The 20,919-nt window shown below is 40.4% G+C and overlaps 1 protein-coding gene across 1 annotated transcript in view; it reads left to right on the top strand.

The window, feature by feature from the left end:
* The window catches only part of LOC136877508 (heterogeneous nuclear ribonucleoprotein U-like protein 1), a 242,595-nt gene that overhangs the window by 16,239 nt on the left and 205,437 nt on the right, over positions 1-20,919 (top strand). Inside the window, exons 2-3 of the mRNA XM_067151617.2 lie at positions 14,560-14,873; positions 18,321-18,496. Coding sequence (XP_067007718.2) covers positions 14,560-14,873; positions 18,321-18,496 — 490 coding nt within the window. The remainder of the gene's footprint in view (positions 1-14,559; positions 14,874-18,320; positions 18,497-20,919) is intronic.

Genomic DNA, 20,919 nt, shown 5'->3' with positions numbered 1-20,919 from the left:
AAAGAACTAGTCCTAGTGCAGCGCCGCTACTTTTGAATTTACGAATCTCGTGATAAAGCCATTGGTCTGGACTGGTTAGGCCATTGGTCTGGATGAAGCAAAGGGGGTCTAAGGGCGTAAGCCCCCAGATTAGAAGTCGCGAAGCGGCCCTAGGCCTCTGGTATCCCACGTGACAAAGCCATTGGTCTGGATTGGTTAGACCATTGGTCTGGATCAAGCAAACGGGGTCTGGGGGTGTAAGCCCCCAGGTTAGAAGCCGGGAAGCGGCCCTAGGCCTCTAGTATTCCGCTTGACACCTCCATTGGTCTGGATTCGTTAGGGTAAGTTAGCGACATAGCCATTGGTCTGGGTTGGTTAGGCCATTGGTCTACGATCAAGCATAGGGGGAAGCACAAGTTTTTTAAAGCTGCAAAAGTGTTGTACCGTCCGCTACGTGAAGGTGAGTTGAATAGAGTTCTTTCTTTACAAATTGCATTCACTTGTGTATTTCTTGTGTGGGGGTTGGAACGGAATTCATTTACTTCATTGCTAGGAGTGACGTCATATCCCGTTGTGTCTCACCCAATGAAAATGTTGGTACGTAGTTAGGAGCTGGACTATGGTGCATGATAAATTGTATTAGGTTATAAAAGCAAAATAACTTCGGGGTGATGGCGGGTGGATTCTTAACTGTCGCAGTGAACACATCTCTCCTCTAAAAGGAATTCCAAGTAAGATTTGCATTATTTTCACTTCCCAATAATGTTATAAACTTTGGGCTGCTAGATGTAAAGTTATACCGACGACATAAATCCAGACCAACGGTCTTTTCACTGGCCTGACCTTGTAAAGATAGTCTTTGCAGCCTTGTAAAACGGTGTGATATCGTCCAAGCCGTGCCATCTTGTACTTCTAGTCTCTGTGACATTGTCCTAGCTGCACCACATTGGATCTTCAACCTATGTTTCTCGAAGGCTTAGCAGAAGCGTAATAGTTTTCTTTGGGCATTGCCTCAGTCTCACCTCTTTTTCACAGTAAATCAAACACATTCTGAAGATAAATCGTATGCGTAGAACAGTTCACATCGAGATGGAGGTATAAGGGATGTGAGTTGTGCAACGTAGCTCGACATTGATTGGTTCTCGCATACATCTTCAAGGTTGGAGGGGTTGAAGGCTTCGAGGTTTAATTGTTCCTTGTTTATCGTGATGCAAATTTCCCAAGAACTATTTCTGTTGACTTCTGAGAATTCCCATTTTTGTTCGTTGGGTAAACAGATCTTGATAAATGAGAAGATAATACTGTCGAGCACATCGGTTACAATATAATCACTGGAAGAAACTCAGCTTCTCTAAAAGATTCAAAAGGCATCAAATAGGCAATTATACTCCAAATAGGCACAAACACCTGAAATAGGCATTTATGGGCACAATAAAAACATAAAAGACCCTAAAACAGATTAATATCTCTAAAGCCTACATTTCTCAACACAGGAATAAAATAGGCAAAATTCCTGTCTCTACTTATCACATTTTTTTCATGAATTTGGCACTTTGCACCTTTCTACAATTTAATATCCAATTATAAGTTGTGTGGGGGTTGATTTATGTGTGGTAAATTAAATGTTTGTTTTCTGTGTGTGTGTGTGTGTGTGTGTGTGCGCGCGCGTGCGTGCGTGTGACCAGGGAGCGGCGTCACTATTTGTTGGCTGACACAGTAATTTAATGTACTTCGTTATGAGGTAGTTCTGAGTGGTCACCCATCCAGGTACTGACCACGCCCAATGTTGCTTTAGGTATTGCAACGGGACTGTACCGGTCATATTGCGCAGTGTCTCGCATGTTTATAATTTATGAATTATAATTTATGTGAGTGTGCGGATGTTATAATTTAGAAAAGCAGCGTTTGTGTAATTTGTGGCGCGCCGCCTCGGTTGTACTCGAGGTTTTAGTACTTCGTTTTTACTTTAGGTAGGAAGTGAGAACTTTTTGGTCTCTTTCATGGTGGGAAAGTTTTACTTAATGTGGGGTGGGGTAGGGTTTAATGTAGGATGAGTTGTTTGCTTGGCATGGTAGGTGACAGGGGCATGTCTTAGGACGAGAGTAACTTGAGGAGTAGTATGTATAGGAGGGGTGGATATATCTTGGCTGTGCTGGGTGTGTAAGTTGGGGAGAGGACTGGGTTTCGTGGGTAATGGGATTTGGAGGCTTAACAGAGCGGAAGGTTTTGTGTGCGTGTTTAGGTGTTGTGCACGCCTGTAGTGAGCTCTAATTGCCATTTTTAGAAAGGGGCAACCAGGGAATGAGGCTGCGTGACTGCCTTGGCAGGTCCCTTGGTACCTTACAGTTAATGTGGCGGTGGGAACTGCCACATCTTTTTCAGCGGGTGGGTTCTGAGCAAACTGCTGCAGAATAATTTAATTTAAGGCAATTGTAGCATTGTGTGAAGAGTGTGGGTCTGGTGGGTGTGTGGGTTTGTGTTGCTGGTGTGGGAGTGTTGCGTGTTGGTGGTTCCTGTGACTTAGGAGCAGGTTTTTTACGTCTGCTTTTAGTCTGTGTACTTGGCCTGTGTTACCGGTCTCAGTCGTGGGTTTGGTTGTTTGTGGAGAGCGGGTAGAATGGGGGTAGTGTCTGTGTCTGGTGGTAATGTAACGTCTGTCTGAGTTGTTTGTGCAGGTTTATTCTTCTTTGTTGTTTTTAGGAGTGTGCGAGTATTTCCTAAATTTATGAGGTGGGGGTTTGTTTGTGTTTGATGTTAGGTTGGGTTTGAGTGCCAGTGTCTATTGGATCGGGGGGTTATCTGAGCAAAGTTTGTAACCGAGACCCTGGATTTGCAATTGGTTGATAATTCTATCGTAACCTTCATTGTCGTGTGCGAAGATGAACATGTAGCCATTATCTATTTCCTGCACGTATGTGATATGTTTAAGCGCATTACGAATGGCGGTGAATAAGAGTTTGTGGTGGTCGTGTTTTGCATGGAGTTGTTGTTGTGTATTGAGATGTGGATTTAATTTGTTAGGAATAATTATTGGGTAGTAGAGTGTGTCGGATGAGTCGGTATAGATTAGTAGTGGTTTGTGGTAGGGTGAGTTGGCTTTTGTAAGTTTGAAGATATGGCTGTGGGGTGTGGGATTTCTTTTAGTCTGGCATGTCGGTGTCCTGGCTACTCAGTCCACTAGGGTGGTACCGACAAGGTGGTTGATATTGGGTGGGCTGTACATGGGTGTTGTAGAAACACTTGGTCAAACTCAAAAATGAGGGCCGGCTTCGTGAATTTGCTACTCAGCAAGGTGCACTCGGGTCAGGTATAGTTATACTGATCTCGCAGTGACAAGAACTGAACCGGTAACTATACTGAGAGCTTGAAAAATTGCTATTCGTTGATTGCTTGGCCCTGCCCTGTAATTGGCTGGCAGGGTGAGCAGGCTGGTTGCGTGGCTGTGAGACGAGCAGGGGCTTGTGACAGCTTTGCGCTTGGTGTTCCCGATGTGCTCTCTACAAGTGCTAAAAATGCCTGTGAGTGCTCGGAACGAGTGCTTGATGCAATTGTTTCCTCTACCTTCCTGAAGATCATCTGTACAGTCTTCTCCTGGTTGTCCATTTGGTCATTTTCCGTAGCCCATTTATTGAATTCGTCAATTGCTTCTTGTACTGTCTTGCTTTTGTTGCTAGTTGCTTTACGTTTACCGATACAGATGGGTCTTATTGCAACGATGGGACAGGAAAGGCCTAGGAATGGGAAGGAAGCGGCCGTGGGCTTAATCAAGGTACAGCCCCAGCATTTGCCTGGTGTGAAAATGGGAAACCACGGAAAACCATCTTCAGGGCTGCCGACAGTGGGGTTCAAACCAGTCTTGCTTTTAGACCTGATCACCATGTCTTTTGCATATAAGATTGTAGTAGGACTGATTTAAATTCTTGATGTCAAATTGCTTTTGTGGCTGCTGCCACTCTGTTTTCTGTGAAGCCTAAAGGACTGTATTGTCGTCAGTATATCAAGCCAAACTATTTTAAAAAAAAATTATGGTGTAATATATCATGTTTATAGGTCATTCTGTCAAATGGAGATATTCGATACCCTTCTTGAAATTCATCTATACACTGTGTGTTCACCTTCAAGTAGTTTGTATCTGTCCACTTTTCCAGTGCATCCAGTTGCCTGCTGCAGCTCATTGATATCATAGAAAGCTATTACCATACCATCAGCATACAAATATAATATTACATCATCTGATTTCCTTTCTTATTGCTTGAACCACATCATACAAAGGGCACTAGGAAAATTTTGCAATATGCAAAATTGGTTGGCTGGACACCCCCATTATGGTGAGGGGTGAAAACCAGTCTAGAAGACAGCAAGGCAAAACCATCACACCAGTGTTACCAAGCAGTGGGATTGAAAGCAAGTTAAGATGCCAGTGTGGTCTATAGGTGAATATCGCGCAATTATCCGCTACAATTTTGCTCGTGGATTAACTGTTGACCAGTGCCTGGAGGAAATGACTCCTGTGCTGGGGAAAGACTGTTCACATCGAACAACAATTTTCTGCTGATACAAAGAGTTCCAGAGGGGAAATTTTGGGGTTGAAGATGATCCTCGTTCTGGGCGACAGTCTGAATCAGTGACTGAGGTAAACATTGAAGCTGTGAGGAAAATGTTGCAGCAAGAGAGGTGATTGACATATCGGCAGGTAGAAGAGACACTCCTCATCCCTGCATCAGCTATTCATTCAATTCTACACGACCATCTCCATGTTAGAAAGGTTTGTTCCCTTTGGGTGCCCCATTAACTTTCAGAGAACAGAGGGCACATCGAGAGAAATAGTGCCAAAAAATGCTAAAACAGTTTGAAAATGGGACTTCGCGTAACGTCAATAGCATCGTTACAGGTGACGAAACTTGGCTTTATTATTACGATGTCTCAACAAAATCCCAGAACAAGGTTTGGCGCCGGGCTGTTTGGCTCAGACGGTTGAGGCACTGGCTTTCTGACCCCAACTTGGCAGGTTCGCATCTGGCTCAGTCTGGTGGTATTTGAAGGTGCTCAAATACATCAGCCTCGTGTCAGTAGATTTATTGGCACGTAAAAGAACTCCCGCGGGACTAAATTCCGGCACCTCGGTGTCTCCGAAAACCGCAAAAGTAGTTAGTGGGACGTAAAGCCAATAACATTCATTAATTAACAAGGTTTGGCTGTTTGAAGATGAGGGTACTCCTGTGACTGGGCATCCTGACTCGGGTTGTGCTAGAAGCACAAAGGACAGTAACTGCGAAGTGGTACAGTGAGACTTGTCTGCCTCAGGTCATCCAGGCTTTCAAGCAGCTCCATCCAAGGTCACGGCTCAACACTTGGCTCTTACATCACGACAATGCTCCAGCACATCGTGCTAATGTAACAGCTGATTTTCTTGCCAGATCAGGGTTGACTGTGCTTGATCACCCTCCATACAGTCCTGATCTTGCCCCATGTGCCTTCGCACTCATCCCAGAAGTGAAGATGTAGCTGAAAGGGCGGCGTTTTGCATCCGGCAAGGAGCTTCTGGCAGCATGGGATCAAGAGTGTGAAAATGTAACTGAAGAAAAGTGGCAGAGTTGGTTCAGTGACTGGTTTCGACGTATGGAGAAGTGAGTGTGGTGGAAATTATTTTGGAAAAGTCTAAAGCGTTCACTCACATTGCAAAACTTTCCTAGTACCCTTTGTAAGGAGCAACGTTATACAATAAAGGGCTGAGGAGGTCATCCTGTAGAATGCCATTTTGTGACTTCTTCGATGTTAGATGTTATTTCTCAATGTGTTTTGAATCAGAGTAGTGAGAGCATCAAGTTTCAACGAGCTGATGTTCTTTTTCTGATTGTTGAAAGGCCTAAGAGATCTAAAAACCCTGCATGAAGTTTTTCCTGGAGTAGTCCGAGGATGTTTTGTATGTTGTACAGCAGGTAGTTTACGTTTTCCTCTTCTGAATCCGAACTGTTCGTTGGGAAGTTTGGTGTAGATTTCTTCTGTGAATCGTTAGGTCACTATTTTTGTGAGTATCTTTAGCAGATTATTCTCTGAGCATCCCTCTGTAAAAGTTCAGATCATGCAAATGTGTTAAGAACTTCAAATGTGGAGATTTTCCACACACACACTCGGAATGTCCCCTAGTAGCAAGCATAGATTCATTAGTTTTGTTAGAGAGAGAGAGAGAGAGAGAGAGAGAGAGAGAGAGAGAGAGAGAGTAGTGTAGGCCTATTTGTTGATGCCTAGATGTGCTCACTAAAATGCCATCAGGCCGTGGTTCTTTTCCATCCTTTAGACTAGTATGGTATCCTGGACCTCTTTGATTGAGAACATTAATGGTGTAAGTCTCTTTCTGTGTAATTACTCGGATAAGCTGTTGTGGATTTCTGCTGATTTAGGATAAGTGTTCCTCCCAGGTGATAGTGTCGTTTTCCCATTAGAACTTTCCGTAATTAATGTGCTCAGTTTCTGTCATTAAGTACAGAGCCTGACCAGCGTCTGCTAGATCTCCCTCCAAATTCATGCTTACAGCTTCTTTTTTCTATCCCATGCAATAGAGATTATGTAAAGAACAGTGATGATTGGATTGTGTGATCTGCAAATTGAGAGGATGGTTGCAGAGTTGTACTTCCTCTTCAAACAACATTCACCACCACCAATATGTAAATTGATTGCCTTTCAGAAATGCTGTCGAGAGCAACTATACATGTCGCTAGCCTTCTTGCACTGTAATTGCTGTAAGTGTCAAACATTTTTTCAGCAAGAGCGAAGTTTCCTCAGAGGTTAACCCATTGATGACCACAGACTGTTCAACCCTAGAACTGCTGCAGGTTTATCTGTCAAATACTGCAGTTATTTTTCTCAATGTACAACCTGAAAATAAAAAAATATGCCAGTAATTGCATATTAATCCTAATAAATCCATATTATACACCAATGGAAAACTGAAAGACTGATCTTCATGAGGATGACAGAAATAACAAAATGGTATGAGTATTGTCATGATTTTAACTATCGTAAAATACAATTATAAAATTTTTTGAACAAAGAAAATTATTGACATGTTTGCTCTAACAAAATCATTTCTGATAGATGATTTATTCTTAAAACATGGTATTCTGAATTACATAAGTATGTTCTTACATATTACCCCACAGTTCTCCACTTTTCATTTTGACTGCTAAGTAAAAGACAATTTTTTAACAAAACGGATTGAGTTCTTTTCACATACTATCTGTGTCTCACGAGAAGTCGTGGCAGCTTGTAGGCATGCCATGATTTAACAGATACTACACTAAGCTACAAATAGTAGTCGTGATAAACAGTGTGAGCTCTCTGAAAGAGATGCGTGTTCATTATTAAACTGTTCATTAGTCAGTACCTTCTGAAAATGTGCAACTAAAGCACAATTGCAATACCAGTTAGAAACTTCACAGCAGCATCTTAGTTCACAAGCATCACTGCAGATGGAACTGATGTTTCTTCTAAGGCCTTGAGACTTGAGATTGGTGCATTCGCAGCAGACATGTTTACACTCCACGCTCCTTACCCCGCATGCACACGACTTCTTGTCAGACCACCATAGTAATGGGAACTGTATTACGGGGAGGCAAGTTTGTAGGCTGAACGGCAAATGGTACATTTTAATCTGGATATTTACTTTCTTATGGTTCCTTGTGAGTAAAGTTCACTTAGCCTTCACTGGTTTCTTCAATTATTGACGTGTTACTGGTAATGTCACCTGCACCGACTTGAACATCATTCCGATTTTGGAATTTCCCATTATTTCCGAGGCACCTTGTTCTTCACTGTCACTTTCACTACTTTCAGGAATAATTTCCTCGTCTGACTTAACACAGTAATCACTGTCACCATTAGTACTTGATATAGACATTGATTCCCATAGGGAACCTGAAATATTTGTCCCAAATGAGTAGATTTATAATACCAATATAGTTGGTCCGTTATTGGACATCATAAATTTTTCAGCTAACTCATTCCTGGTTGCCAGCATTTTGCTAAGTTGGGCTCATTTGGTAAATAACTCGCCTACCAAGACGCATGGCTAGTGCATACTGTGGAGGCCACTGCATAGGCTACTTGGAGCCACTGGCAGTGCCAATGCACTGTAGGAGACTCTCATTTTCACAAATTGATGCCTGCCGGGAATGAGTTAGCTGGAAAATTATAATCTCCAATAACGGCCGAACATATTTGTATTGCCATCAGTACTGTCACTAAGATCTTGGAAAATCAAGTGATCGTTTTTCGATTCATCAACAAAGCAGACTGCCATCTTGGTCATAAGAACGTATGAAAATAGTTTCACTTTTACAGCTAAATGAACTTAACCAAACTGTTGCTTGTTTTCAAGATACAAGACACATTTGGTGTGGAATTATAAATCTACGGTGGAAGAAAGACTGTCTCTCAGAAAGACGATCACACTTGATGGAACAGTGCACTGTCTTCCGGGAAGACGATCCACAGTTCTAGGGTTAAGAATACTGATATAACAGTGCTACAGTTAAATCTCATTGTTCTATAAGGTCCGTATTCACCAACGTTGGTTACTTTTGCTGTTATCTTAGATTTCCAGAACTTGGATATCATATTTTGGATAACTGTCACTTCTGTATTCACCTCAGAATTTATCTCGGTTTTCCAAAACTAGGTTTTTGTTTCAATCTGAATTTGACCCATAAATTTTTCATACTGACACATGGAAAACAAATGATTACATGCTGCTAAATGTAAACAAGTTTTTGATTCCATTTGGGGTTTGCAAATAATTTGCATAAATTATCCCTGCTAATGAGCAGAAATATAGGAAGAAGCCTAATATGACTTTACAAGAGACTGGATTGTTATTGAATTTGGTGCCAGAAAGCATTAACAACACAGGGTGTCGGCATGTAGCCTACTCTTACCAAATAACACCTAGGGGTCTGCTCTAAGCTTTACGTCCCCATCTGATAGGCGAATTGCCATCATTAGTAAATCATATGCCCTCTCTCCATATGAACACTGCGGGGGGGGGGGGGGGGGAATTGAATCTGGGCTTTTGGCACGCAATCTAGTGATAAGAAATTTGCATACCATCACATCTACTCTGCTGACCAATATTCTGATGGTGACATTTTTTCCACCAGCGGGACTTGAACCGGCTGACCACGGCGTTACGCCATATAGACTTCACATCTTAATGATGATGGCCACCAGGTGGGCCATATTAAAGGTGTTAACGTGATGAAATGGATGACATGATGCATGGCAGTAAGAAAGGAATGGATGAAACCCGGTGCTGGCACATAGCCTGCACCTGCCGAATAGCACTAACGGGCCTGTTCAAGGCTTAACGTCCCCATCCAACAGATGAATCGCCATCAAGAGCGTTGTGTGGTATCGTTTGAGATAAACACTGCAAAGAGGTCCGGAATTGAATCCAGGTTTTTGGCATGCAGTCTACTGATTAGAAATTGTACCCTGCCAGCTAACATTCTAACGGTGAACATTTTTTCGACCAGTAGGACTTGAAGCGGCTAACAATGGTGTTAGACCATTTGATGCCTTAATGATCATAACTTCCAGACGGGCTGAAAAATAAATATACTGTCAACTGTGCGGAGCACCAAGGCCACTTTCTGTTTTTTGCAAGCTTTTGTTTGATCACTCACGGTTCAGCTGTTATTGTAGGTAGAAACTTGAAATTTTTGTTATTATTTTACTAATTCTATTGCCTATACGAATAAAGCTTCACTCATTTCATTTATGGCCATTAGTAAACATTTGGCAGCCAAAACCCAACAAATATTAATTAAAAATAAAACAAAACTAAAGTTTAGCAATGAAATTTAGGTAGAACAAAATTTTTTTAATACATCGCGAATATATTTATTGAATAGTACAACCTATTATGAAGCTACGCTTAAGAAAATGGAAATTGCAACACCATGAAGGCATTGGTCGTTTGTGTTGATTTTTAAGATATGGAACGATGCCATGTAGGTATGTAAACGTTCAAATTTTCAGACCCATTGGATTGTTGCTACAGGTCTCCCCGTGATTGGTTGCGGAGGAATCAACTCCAGTATACGGACTCTGGTGTAGCGTAGTTGACTTGCGGTCTCTGCAGTGAAGTGTTCCCTGTCAAACATGCCTCGACGACAGAGAAGAGCACGCTATCGACAACTGTCGCCGTTTGAGAGGGCTTGGATAATTGGGCTGTGTGAGACTGGATTATCGCTAAGGACTGTCGCTGCACGTGTTGGCCGACAGGCATCTACGGTACAACGTGTGGCAGCAGTGGTCAAATGAAGGTACCCACACTCGTAGACCAGGCACAGGCCCAGCGTGACAGACAACTGTGAGAGAGGATCGCCGCATCATTCGGATGGCCCGGATGGAACCCCATGCACCAGCAGCGCAAATTCGAGCAGCTGTGGCACCCCACGTTACACAACAAACAGTTGATAATCGCCTGCGAGCAGCTGGCTTACGAACCCGTGTCCTTACAGAAGGTGTTCCATTGACCCCACAATAGCGACGTGTAAGGCTGGCCTGGTGTCGAAAGATCGACATGGGTCGACGAATGGCATAGGGTTGTCTTTAGTGATGAATCGTGCTTCTGTCTTGCCCGCAGTGATCGCCGGAATTGTGTGCGCCGACGTACCGGGGAGAGGGACTGCCCAGATCTTACTGTCGAGAGGCACACAGGGCCAACATCAAGCATTATGGTCTGGGGAGCTATTGGCTTTAATGTGAAATCACAATTAGTTCTTGTTGAGGGCACTATGACTGTGACACGCCCCCACCACAAGTGATAATAAAATGGTGTCCGGCTAGTGACACCATGGGGTAAGCGTATCACAACAAGGAAGCAATAAAATTAAAATGCAATCAAAACACCAAAATAAAATTAAAACAATGTGGAAGACTTAAAATAAAACGCATGGGGACCCACTTGCCAAGGGAAAAAGGGGTGGAATCAACAAGGGGAACCAGAACAAGCATCTACAAGAAAACATGTACACCCTTTTCAAAAAACAATACTATAATTAACTCAAACTTCACTACAAACTATTACATCATTAGTACCAAATAACTATATGAAAGGATTCATTTGTCTAGCTAGAAAAAAAAATTAAGTTTCAAGTGAATAAATATAATTTCATAGGGCTAAGTCATATCTACAATACCCTTTTAAAATAATTTGGGTTAAACTTAGTGCTTGGTAAATAAGAATTAAAATAAGTTTGGTAAATTTTGCTTTGTAAATAAGAAAAATATAATTTGTAAATAATAAGGTGAGGTATTTAACAATAAATATACTCTCTCTTAATATGAATAACTAAATAAATAATTAATTTAGGTAAATTGTACTAAATCTACAAAAACATATTTTTTTGAAAATGAAATACGAACCTAAGGGACCTAATTAATAATGGAGCTTCATAAATAAACTTAAATATCTCATTTTACCAGATATCGACATTTAAAATAAATTAATCTTCTAAGGATCATTATTAGTGGAAGGTTCAAACACCAAACGCATAGTAGGAAAATGCAACATGCAAAACGCGTCGCCCGAATAAATCACAAGGGCATCACTGACAAAAAAATATCAGTCACATAGAACATCCCCAAAAGGAACCGAATAACATAGTCAAATTCAGTATCACCAAAATAAAATCACCAACAGAAGGAAACGAGAAGACATAGTTCATCAGCCGTACACTTGAAGAGAGAACCGGTCAGATAATACCAAAATTAGTAATCACATACTCAAATACACACTCGAGAGAGAGAGAGCAATAACAAAAAATGGGCCTAACCCCACGGAATACAGAAGCAGACTTCCATGCGATAAGATGATAATAATAATAACAATAGTACAACGGTTACGTAACAACCAGACCGAGATAAGAACCGATAACCAACAATGACAACAGCAGCGGATAGAAGAGATCAGGGAACCCAACAAAGCAAGAAAGATGAACGTAATAAGCCTTCCATTAAGCAGACTTCCATGCGATAAGATGATAATAATAATAATAGTACAACGGTTACGTAACAACCAGACCGAGATAAGAACCGATAACCAACAATGACAACAGCAGCGGATAGAAGAGATCAGGGAACCCAACAAAGCAAGAAAGATGAACGTAATAAGCCTTCCATTAACAATGTCCTTACATACTACAGAAACACAACTCGTAAAATGAATAACAACGAAATTTTGTAGTCACAAATAGTCTCAAAATATACTTCTCTAGCAAAATATGTAATAATAATAATAATAATATACTATTTGGGAAACTTAGTGTCAATGGAGGTTGCTCGATGCACCATTCAAAAGATCCCTTACTGAGGCGAAACGAACCCGTAATAAAAAAATGAAGAAGAAAAAGGAACAAGAAGTCACAATATAATATAACGTCGCACACCGGCAGAATTAACAAGCACGGCAGCAAAAATTCAAATGAAACACAAGCATGAAGGGAACGTCACAAGAAACACACCAAATTAAGCCGAAATAAAATAAATAAAACCCACACGCATAGAGTATAATAGACATCACAAGGCACAAATAACGGTTCAAACATACAAGAGTACCTGGCGAGAATAAAGCCATGAATAACGCCTCGCAAAAGGTACATCCAACAACGAGTCGCCAACAAAATTTAGCAAAAACATATCCACCAAAAAAATAAAATGTTGTACTTACATGAATGACGAACACAAAAATCAACTAATCCATAAATGAACAATACACCGAGCAAGCCCCATGTCACACGACCATATTAACACTACCTTAAACACTACATACTTTACAACAAATAAAATGTTACTACATTTTTAATATGTACAATTACTCCCTGAAACGGGATGTACCATCACACACTATCCAATTCCCTTGACCGGGAAATACATCATGTGATATAGCAAATACATTAAAAGGCATCTAACTGCAGTCAATTCAAAAGGTAGCCAAGCGAGCCGACTCGTTTTCAGACTGCAAAGCGTACAGAGCACACGCGTGAGAGACGAGAGTTAGGCGCTATCTAACAGCGTTCAAACTCACTACGGGTTCCATAGCGCGCCGATAGGTCGCGTTAATGTACACTTCAGGCAGTTGAAGACACTATGTTACCATCCTAGAAATGTCCAATGTTCTTTGCAAACGGCCCAACAACACATACGAAGAGTCCAAATATATATTATACAGATACGAAGACGTACACCGACAGATCTCGAAGTTCATTTATTAATTGTAACGCCACAACTGCTCGACAGTACGTTGATAGGGTACTCAATCATGTGGTTGTCCCTATGATGGCGAACATTGCTAATGGGATATTTCAGCAGGACAATGCCCGGGTTCACACTGCACGCATCCCCAGAGAAGCTCTCCACGACATCACAACCTTAGAATGGCCCGCCAGATCCCCGGACCTCAGTCCTTTTGAGCATGTTTGGGACATGATGGGTCGACAACTGGCCAACCGTCCTCAGCCACCCACAACTCTGGAACAACTGACCCGTGCAGTGTAGCAAGCATGGGCCACAATTCCTCAGGAAGCGATCCAGGGCCTTATTGACTCCATGCCTCGACGAATTCATCAATGTATTGCAGCTTGTGGTGGGCACATCCTGTATTGATTGTTGTCCAAACTTGCGGTCAGATGGACCTGAAAGTGTAATCATCGAATCACAACCGAACACTCGTCCTGCATGTTCAATTGCAGCAATGTAGCACCACTCCTTCTGGGTGTTGCAATTTCCATTTTCTTCCGTGTATATTGAAAATTTCATTCATTTAATACCTAAAATAAATCTGTAATAAAAATAATTAGTTTACATATGCAAATGAGACAAAAATACAAGTCCAGTTACACTCGTTTGGTTTATAGGCTATGTCAATACTTACAAAATATGATACAAACATCTTTCACATAACACTTATATAACATACTACAAATAATAATAATAATAATAATAATAATAATAATAATAATAATCAAATTCAGTACAAGTATATTTTCCAAGACCTCTCAAACACACTTATGTTTTGTCAAGCACAATGGATGTATAATCATTTTCACAGCAATAAATGGACAAGTAAAAGATCAAGAGCAACTAGACACATTGCAGACAGGGTACACAGGAAGACTGCTAGTGTTGTTGCCGCGCCAATAAATATGCCTGCCGGTTGGACTGATATACTAAAACAATGGCCTTGAAAAAAAAGAGGCTATTTGTTGCAAAAATAGTAAGTTTAACTACATTGGGAAATTCTGAAAGGAAATGACTGTTACTTTTAATAACAAATAAATACTGAATGTCCTTTCAAATGGAAACCAAACTGGCTTTCAAAAGAACCTTTGCACTTAGAGGGTTAATTTAGGTCAGCATTTTTAGCATACTACAGTACAAACTAAATGCCCCCTTCTAATTTGAACTAAATATAAACTTTTATTTGATCATTATTTTATGCTGTCACACCAGGAACTTTGCTGTATTCCTCTCTTACAGCTGCTTTTTGATCTCTTATTAATTAAGAATTGTGATTTCCAGCTATTCCAGATACCTCAATTTTGGACACTTCTACTGAGGATACTGGGGTGGATACTTCGGTATCCAATGATAATGAAATGAATGAATCTATCAGTAAAGAAGATTCATCACCTACTAAGGAACCTCCTAGTGCAGGAACTTGTGAAGCAAAACCACAAGTTCAAATAAAGGGAGAACCAGCAAAGGAACCCCCTACAAACCAGTCTCAAAACCAACAGGAGATGAACATTAAGCACAACCCGGAAGTTCAAGTGAAAACAGAGAAGGATAGGCCTCCAGAAGCATCTGCCAGTCAAGATGGTAAAATGGATAAGGTAAGCTTTGTGATTCAGTGATTGTTAGTTATCTTCTGTATTGACCACTGGACAGATTTTTTAATATTGAATTTTTAGTGTGAGAATGAAATGATGAATCTACTGTAACTAATTGAAGACAGTGGTAAAAAAAATCTGATACAAGACCCCCTCCCCCCAGTAATTCGTCTGAGAACAATAATTCCGCTTCAAAGCGGCTACAAGTCTTATGCAGCTCTGATGACATTACACAAATTTGTGAATAGTTTTGTTCGTACGACCCACGCAATGAAAATGCGTCAATCGTGCGGTGCATCTGTGTTCCATAGTTTAAAATGTCCGCCTCCGTAGCATAGGCCTACTGCAGCTTTGATGACATTGCACAAATAGGTGAATAGTTTCGTGTCTGACCCGTGCATTGCAAGCACATCAGTCATGTATATGTGTCTGTGTTTTGTAGTTAGCCCTTTCAGCCCTGAGAGATTTTTTTCTGAATTTTTCTGTGCAATGCATGTTTATACCCTGTTTGTTTTTGATTTTGAAGTAAAGGAACTTGGTGCCTTCTATACTTTATTGCATTTAATATGTCTTAATGATGCGATATCACAATTTGATGACAGACATGACTGTTGCATACGTAACGATACAAAATAGGCTTAGAAAGTGCCAACTTCAATTAATGAAATACATTTGCAAAAATTAAGTCTCTTTATAACATCTTGCCCCCCTTGAAAGGAGTTCTTTCAACTAACTATTGTAATCTTATACCTGTTGTAAAAATACTTATTCTTAACATATGCATTAATACAAAACTCTATACATACATATTTTTATCATTAAAAGAAAGTAATATTGAAATTATATCGTTGATGAAAAATAACACAAAGTTAAAGATATCACAGGAAAACTTGAATTCAGTTCTCCTTGTCATCCCCTTCAATGGGAAGAGGGCATATTTTCTTGATGCTTCGGGTGAAAGTTCCACCAGCCATCCGAATGGTGACAACCCTCACCTCACCATCTCGTCCAGGGTGAACTTGAACTATCCTACCTCTGGGCCACTCTAGAGGAGAGATGTTGTCCTCAATTAATAGCACCAAAGAATCAACATCAATACGTCGATTGGTATCATGCCACTTGACATGTTTTTGCAATTCCTGCAAGTATTCTCGCTGCCATCTCTGCCACAACCGCTGCCGAATTTTCTGCCAGTGCTGCCAACGTGACAAGCGGTTATCGGGTTCTCTCAACAAATCCCTTTGCCCAGGTTGCGCGATCGAGTCACTTAGAAGAAAATGTGCTGGTGTTAAAGAGGACTTCTAAATCATTTGGAACATTTGGCAAGGGAGTAAGGGGATGTGAATTTAATACAGCCAATATATTGCACAGAATAGTGTCCTCGAATGTTAGCATGCATCCCTGTGTTTCAGTCAGCAAATGGCTTTTCATCATCTTTATAGCTGCTTCCCACAATCCTCCAAAGTGGGGTGACCGGGGAGGAATGAAACTCCATTCTATCTGCTGCTGATCGAGTGAGGAGGTAATGGTCGTTGACCCTCTTTCCAAAAAGGACTGGATATCTTGTAGTGGGTTGGCTGCTCCAATGAAATTCTTCCCATTATCAGAGAAAAGCTGCTTGCACAAACCTCTTCTCGCCGTAAAGTGTTGCAGTGCAGCTAAGAAAGCAAACTCCTGAAAAGCCATACATCTAATTTTTGATATGCTCTATTGTTGGAAAAATATCTAATTCCCTCCATGGGAATTAAGAATTTCCAATCGTAATCCGGTTCGAAGCACAGAAGTGAGTTAGTTTAGCGGTTAGAAAAATAAAACTGAACTCGCACAAACATGCGACATGGGGCTGAAAGGGTTAAAGAATGTTGCAGTTAATGTGTTCATATTAAAAAAACCAACAGCAGTTTATTTTAACAATGGAATTTCAGATAATTTTATCAGTCCTTCTGGTGTTCCGCAAGGTTTAAATCATGGACCTCTCTTGTTTTTAATTCTAATTAATGATTTACTGGACAATATTTGCCACTCTGTTTACTTTTTGCAGATGATTTGAAACTTTACAAATACATTAGCGACCACCACGACCAAGATGAGTTGCAAAAGGACATTAATAATGTCATTTCTTCGTGTGATATTAATAATTTGTCTTTGAATGTTAGTAAATGTAAATACACGACGTTTACCAGGAGGAAGGAATTTTAAGTCTCAGCCTATCATATACGGGGTGGGGGAATTTGATAGGGTTTTAACGTTTAAGGATCTTGGTATAACTTTTGACGGTAAGCTAACGTTCAACAATCATATCAATACAATAACAAAGAATGCTAACCGAATGCTAGGATTTTTTATGAGAACATCGAGACCATTTACCCAACCCTCTGTACTGAATAAATTATATAATACCTTGGTGCGGAGCATACTGGAATATTCTGTAATAATCTGGAGCCTGTATACAAAGCAACAAGTGAATGCTATTGAAATGGTACAAAACAAATTCCTACGTTACCTTTATTTCAAAACTTTTAATACTTTTTGCCCTTTCGACACATGAACCCAGTTATTAAGGAATATATTTCAATTTACTACATTGAAAACCAGACGGTCCCTAATTTCTATACAAATACTAAGAAAAATTGTAATAGGGCGATCTGATTCCTTGGACCTGTTAAAACGCACTTCATTCCATGTTCCGCAGACAAGATCACGTCAGCACCAATTATTTCACGTTCAAAGGTAAAAAACATTGCATCAGTCAAATTCACCTTTTGTAAAAATGACAACGCTTTATAACACTGTAACAAAAGAAGTCAATATATTCACCAAATCGGATAATTAATTCAGTAAGAAACTAGAAGCCTCCCTGTACAATTTGTAAATTTGTGATAATTCCTTCTTTCTGGTATTCATCATATTTCCCGGTGTACTCATTCATGTTTTAAGTTTCTTTGTTTTTTGCATTTTCTTTTGCTTTATATTACCGTGTGATTTCTTAGTGAATTTTTCATTTAGTAATGTTAATTTTGTTCTATTTTGTTTTTTGTTCATTTTTAACTTTCTTTTTGTTAAACTTTAACTTCATAGATACAGATTGTTACCGACTGTCAAGAAGGTACTTAATTGGGTGTAAAACCTGTGTACTTTCATATTAATAAGTAAATAAATTTCGTGTGCAATATAAAAAATTACTACCTCTTTGGGATGATATAACACCAATTTATGTGGCTGTAGCTAGTCTTGTATTGCAGGAACTGGTGATTGTTGTGAATGGTAGTGTTGGTTATTAGTGATAACGTTCCTCTGTGCTGGCATCTCTATCATACAATCTTCCTTACTCATGACTTTCTGATCATTTGTTCTTGCTATAAGAGCTACTGAACTTATTTAGTTTTCAGTAGCATAATGTTGTAAGTTACATTATCATAAAGTCTTTCTTAATTTAAAATTTACTTATAGATGGAAGTGAAAGAAGAATCTGGAAGAACAACTGAAGTAAAAGTAGAAAAAGATTCTGTTCCTGCAAAAACTGAATCAACACGGAATGATAGTAAAGAGGAATCTCGTGATCAAAGAGACCATGAAAGGCGTGGAGAAAAGCGTCGTTGGTCACCAAGTCCAAGTCCTCGTGGCAGGTAAGCAAGTCCTTGGTGCTTTTCTGCTCTTTCCCTGCTTGGCTATTGGAAAATTCCGGGACAAAGTCAAATTATGTGACAACTTGTTGTTGACCTTTAATATTCATCATCATAGAACCCCTTCAGCATGCCAGGTAGGGTGCTGTTGGCTGAGCCTTCACAATCATTGTCTTTCCAGCAAGACCTGCTCTCCCACTGCTGGCTCCCAGCCCCTCCCCCGCCACTCAGCTGCTGTACAACTGTGTAAATAAGACTTGAACACGGGAGTCAGCCGATGAATTGAAAAACAAGCAAGACACGACGTTCATGTGCATGAAGTGCTCCCATATGTTGTATTCATCTTGTACATATAGATATGTTAGTTTTAAGTAGAGATATGTTTTATCAACTAATTTTAAGACCTTAAACATACTATTTTAGACATACAATGCACTGTTGCACATATGTGACATATATGCCAGTTCACGTTACGACATGCCCCATTTGGATGTGACCTAATGTTTATTATCGTATGGCATTCCCTTGACAATACAATCTTAATCATAGCTTCATCACATAGATATGTATGCATGGTTCAGCTGAAGATGACCTTATGTAAAGGGTCGAAACCGATCCTGTAGCATAATAAGTGCAATAAACAAGTATTGATAGGTGTAAATCCTTTCCTATTTCTAATTGTGTAATTCGTCAATACGCAAATGAAGATTATAGATTACCATTGGACTGGCAATGAAATATTTTGACAGCTGGCCTTCACAGGTAAGTATGCATTTATGTTGCCTTTCTGTGACTGGCAGGGGGCCCACGACGTCGATTGCTACTTTTTCAAATACCTGACTAGCGGTGTCCGTTAAAACTATGGATGCTGTAACCTATGGACCCGTAATTTTATTTTTCTCACACGAAGGACAAGAACGTATAAATGTCTCTACATCCTTTTTCATATTTGGCCACTGTATAACCTTTAATTCGTGCTAACATTCTCGTGATCCCCTGGTGTTTGCCTACAAGGGACGTATGGGCATCATGTAATATTGCTAACTTTTCTTCCTCGGTTAAGTCTTACCAGGTGTATCGCTTTCTTCTTCAGACTCATTCTTCTCTGCTATTGCGTCCTCAGAGTTGGAGTCTTCGGTTTGTAACTCTTTTCCTGGCCTCTCTGCTTTCGCGTCCGTGAGATCATTCCGCTCATCTACTCTTTCGATTTCACCTGTTTCACCAATCCCCTGGGGAATAGTTCCCTCTGAGCTCATCACTTGCAGCGTTCTGTCAGGTACAGTGAGAATTCTACTCAATGCATCTGCATTCTCGTTCATTTTGCCAGTCTTGTACACTATCGTGAAATCATATTCGGCTAATTTCAATCTGAATTTTATTAACCTGGATGACGGGTCTTGCACATTAAATACCCACTTCAGTGGCTTGTGATGTCACTACTGTTAAGTGTCTCCCGAATAAGTGCGGCCTGAAATACTTTACACCCCATACAATTGCAAGTAGTTCTTTCTCTGTGATTGAGTAGTTTTTCTCTGCTTTATTCAGAGTTCTACTTGCGTATGCCACTGGTAGATCTTTCCCTAGTTCTCCCTGTGATAGTATAGTGTCTAAGGCTTCGCCATTTGCATCTGTAGCGAGGATGAATGGCTTCTCAAAATCTGGGTACTATAATATGGGTTTCTCAGTTAACTTCTGCTTCAAAATATTAAAGGCTGTCTCCTGTTTGTCCATACATAGGGGACATTATTCTTCAGGAGTTCGTACAGAGGTTTTGCAGTCTTACTGTACTTAGGAACGAATCTCTGATAATATCCACTTAAGCCTAGAAATCCCTTCAACTATTTTGTGGTCGTAGGCCGAAGAAAATTCCTTACTGCCTCCACCTTTCGCTCATTTGGTTGCACTCCATGCTCCGTAATGATATGACCTAGGAATGCTACTTCTGTTTGCAGAAATTCCCACTTATCTGGCTGTAATTTTAGCCTGTGCTCCCTGAGTCTTTGGAATACTTCCCTTAATCACTGATTATGGTCTTCTATGGAGCTAGCATACACCAAAACGTCGTCCATGTAAATAAGACATTTAACACCTTTCAGGCCTGACTTGCTGTTGTTGTGAGTCTCAATTTAGTACTCGGCGAATCTTTTGAGCCCCATCGGCATACGTAAGTACTCGTAATGCCGCCCTAAGGCTGAAAATGCCGTCTTCTCACGGTCCTCTGGTCTTATTAGCACCTCATGGTACCCTGACGCTAAATCCATGGTAGAAAAATACTGTGCTTTTCCTAAAGCATTTAACGGCTCTGATATGAGAGGTATCAGAAATACTGTCCCTATTGTCAGCTTGTTGAGCGCACAAAGATCAATGCACACTCTGTATTTCTGTTTCCCTGAAGCGTCCATTTTCTTTGGAACAAGTAATAATGG

Source organism: Anabrus simplex, chromosome 7 (genome assembly GCF_040414725.1).
Source record: "Anabrus simplex isolate iqAnaSimp1 chromosome 7, ASM4041472v1, whole genome shotgun sequence".
NCBI classification, from domain to species: domain Eukaryota; kingdom Metazoa; phylum Arthropoda; class Insecta; order Orthoptera; family Tettigoniidae; genus Anabrus; species Anabrus simplex.
Note: the sequence above shows the minus strand (reverse complement) of the source record. Positions and strands in the feature narration are given on the sequence as shown.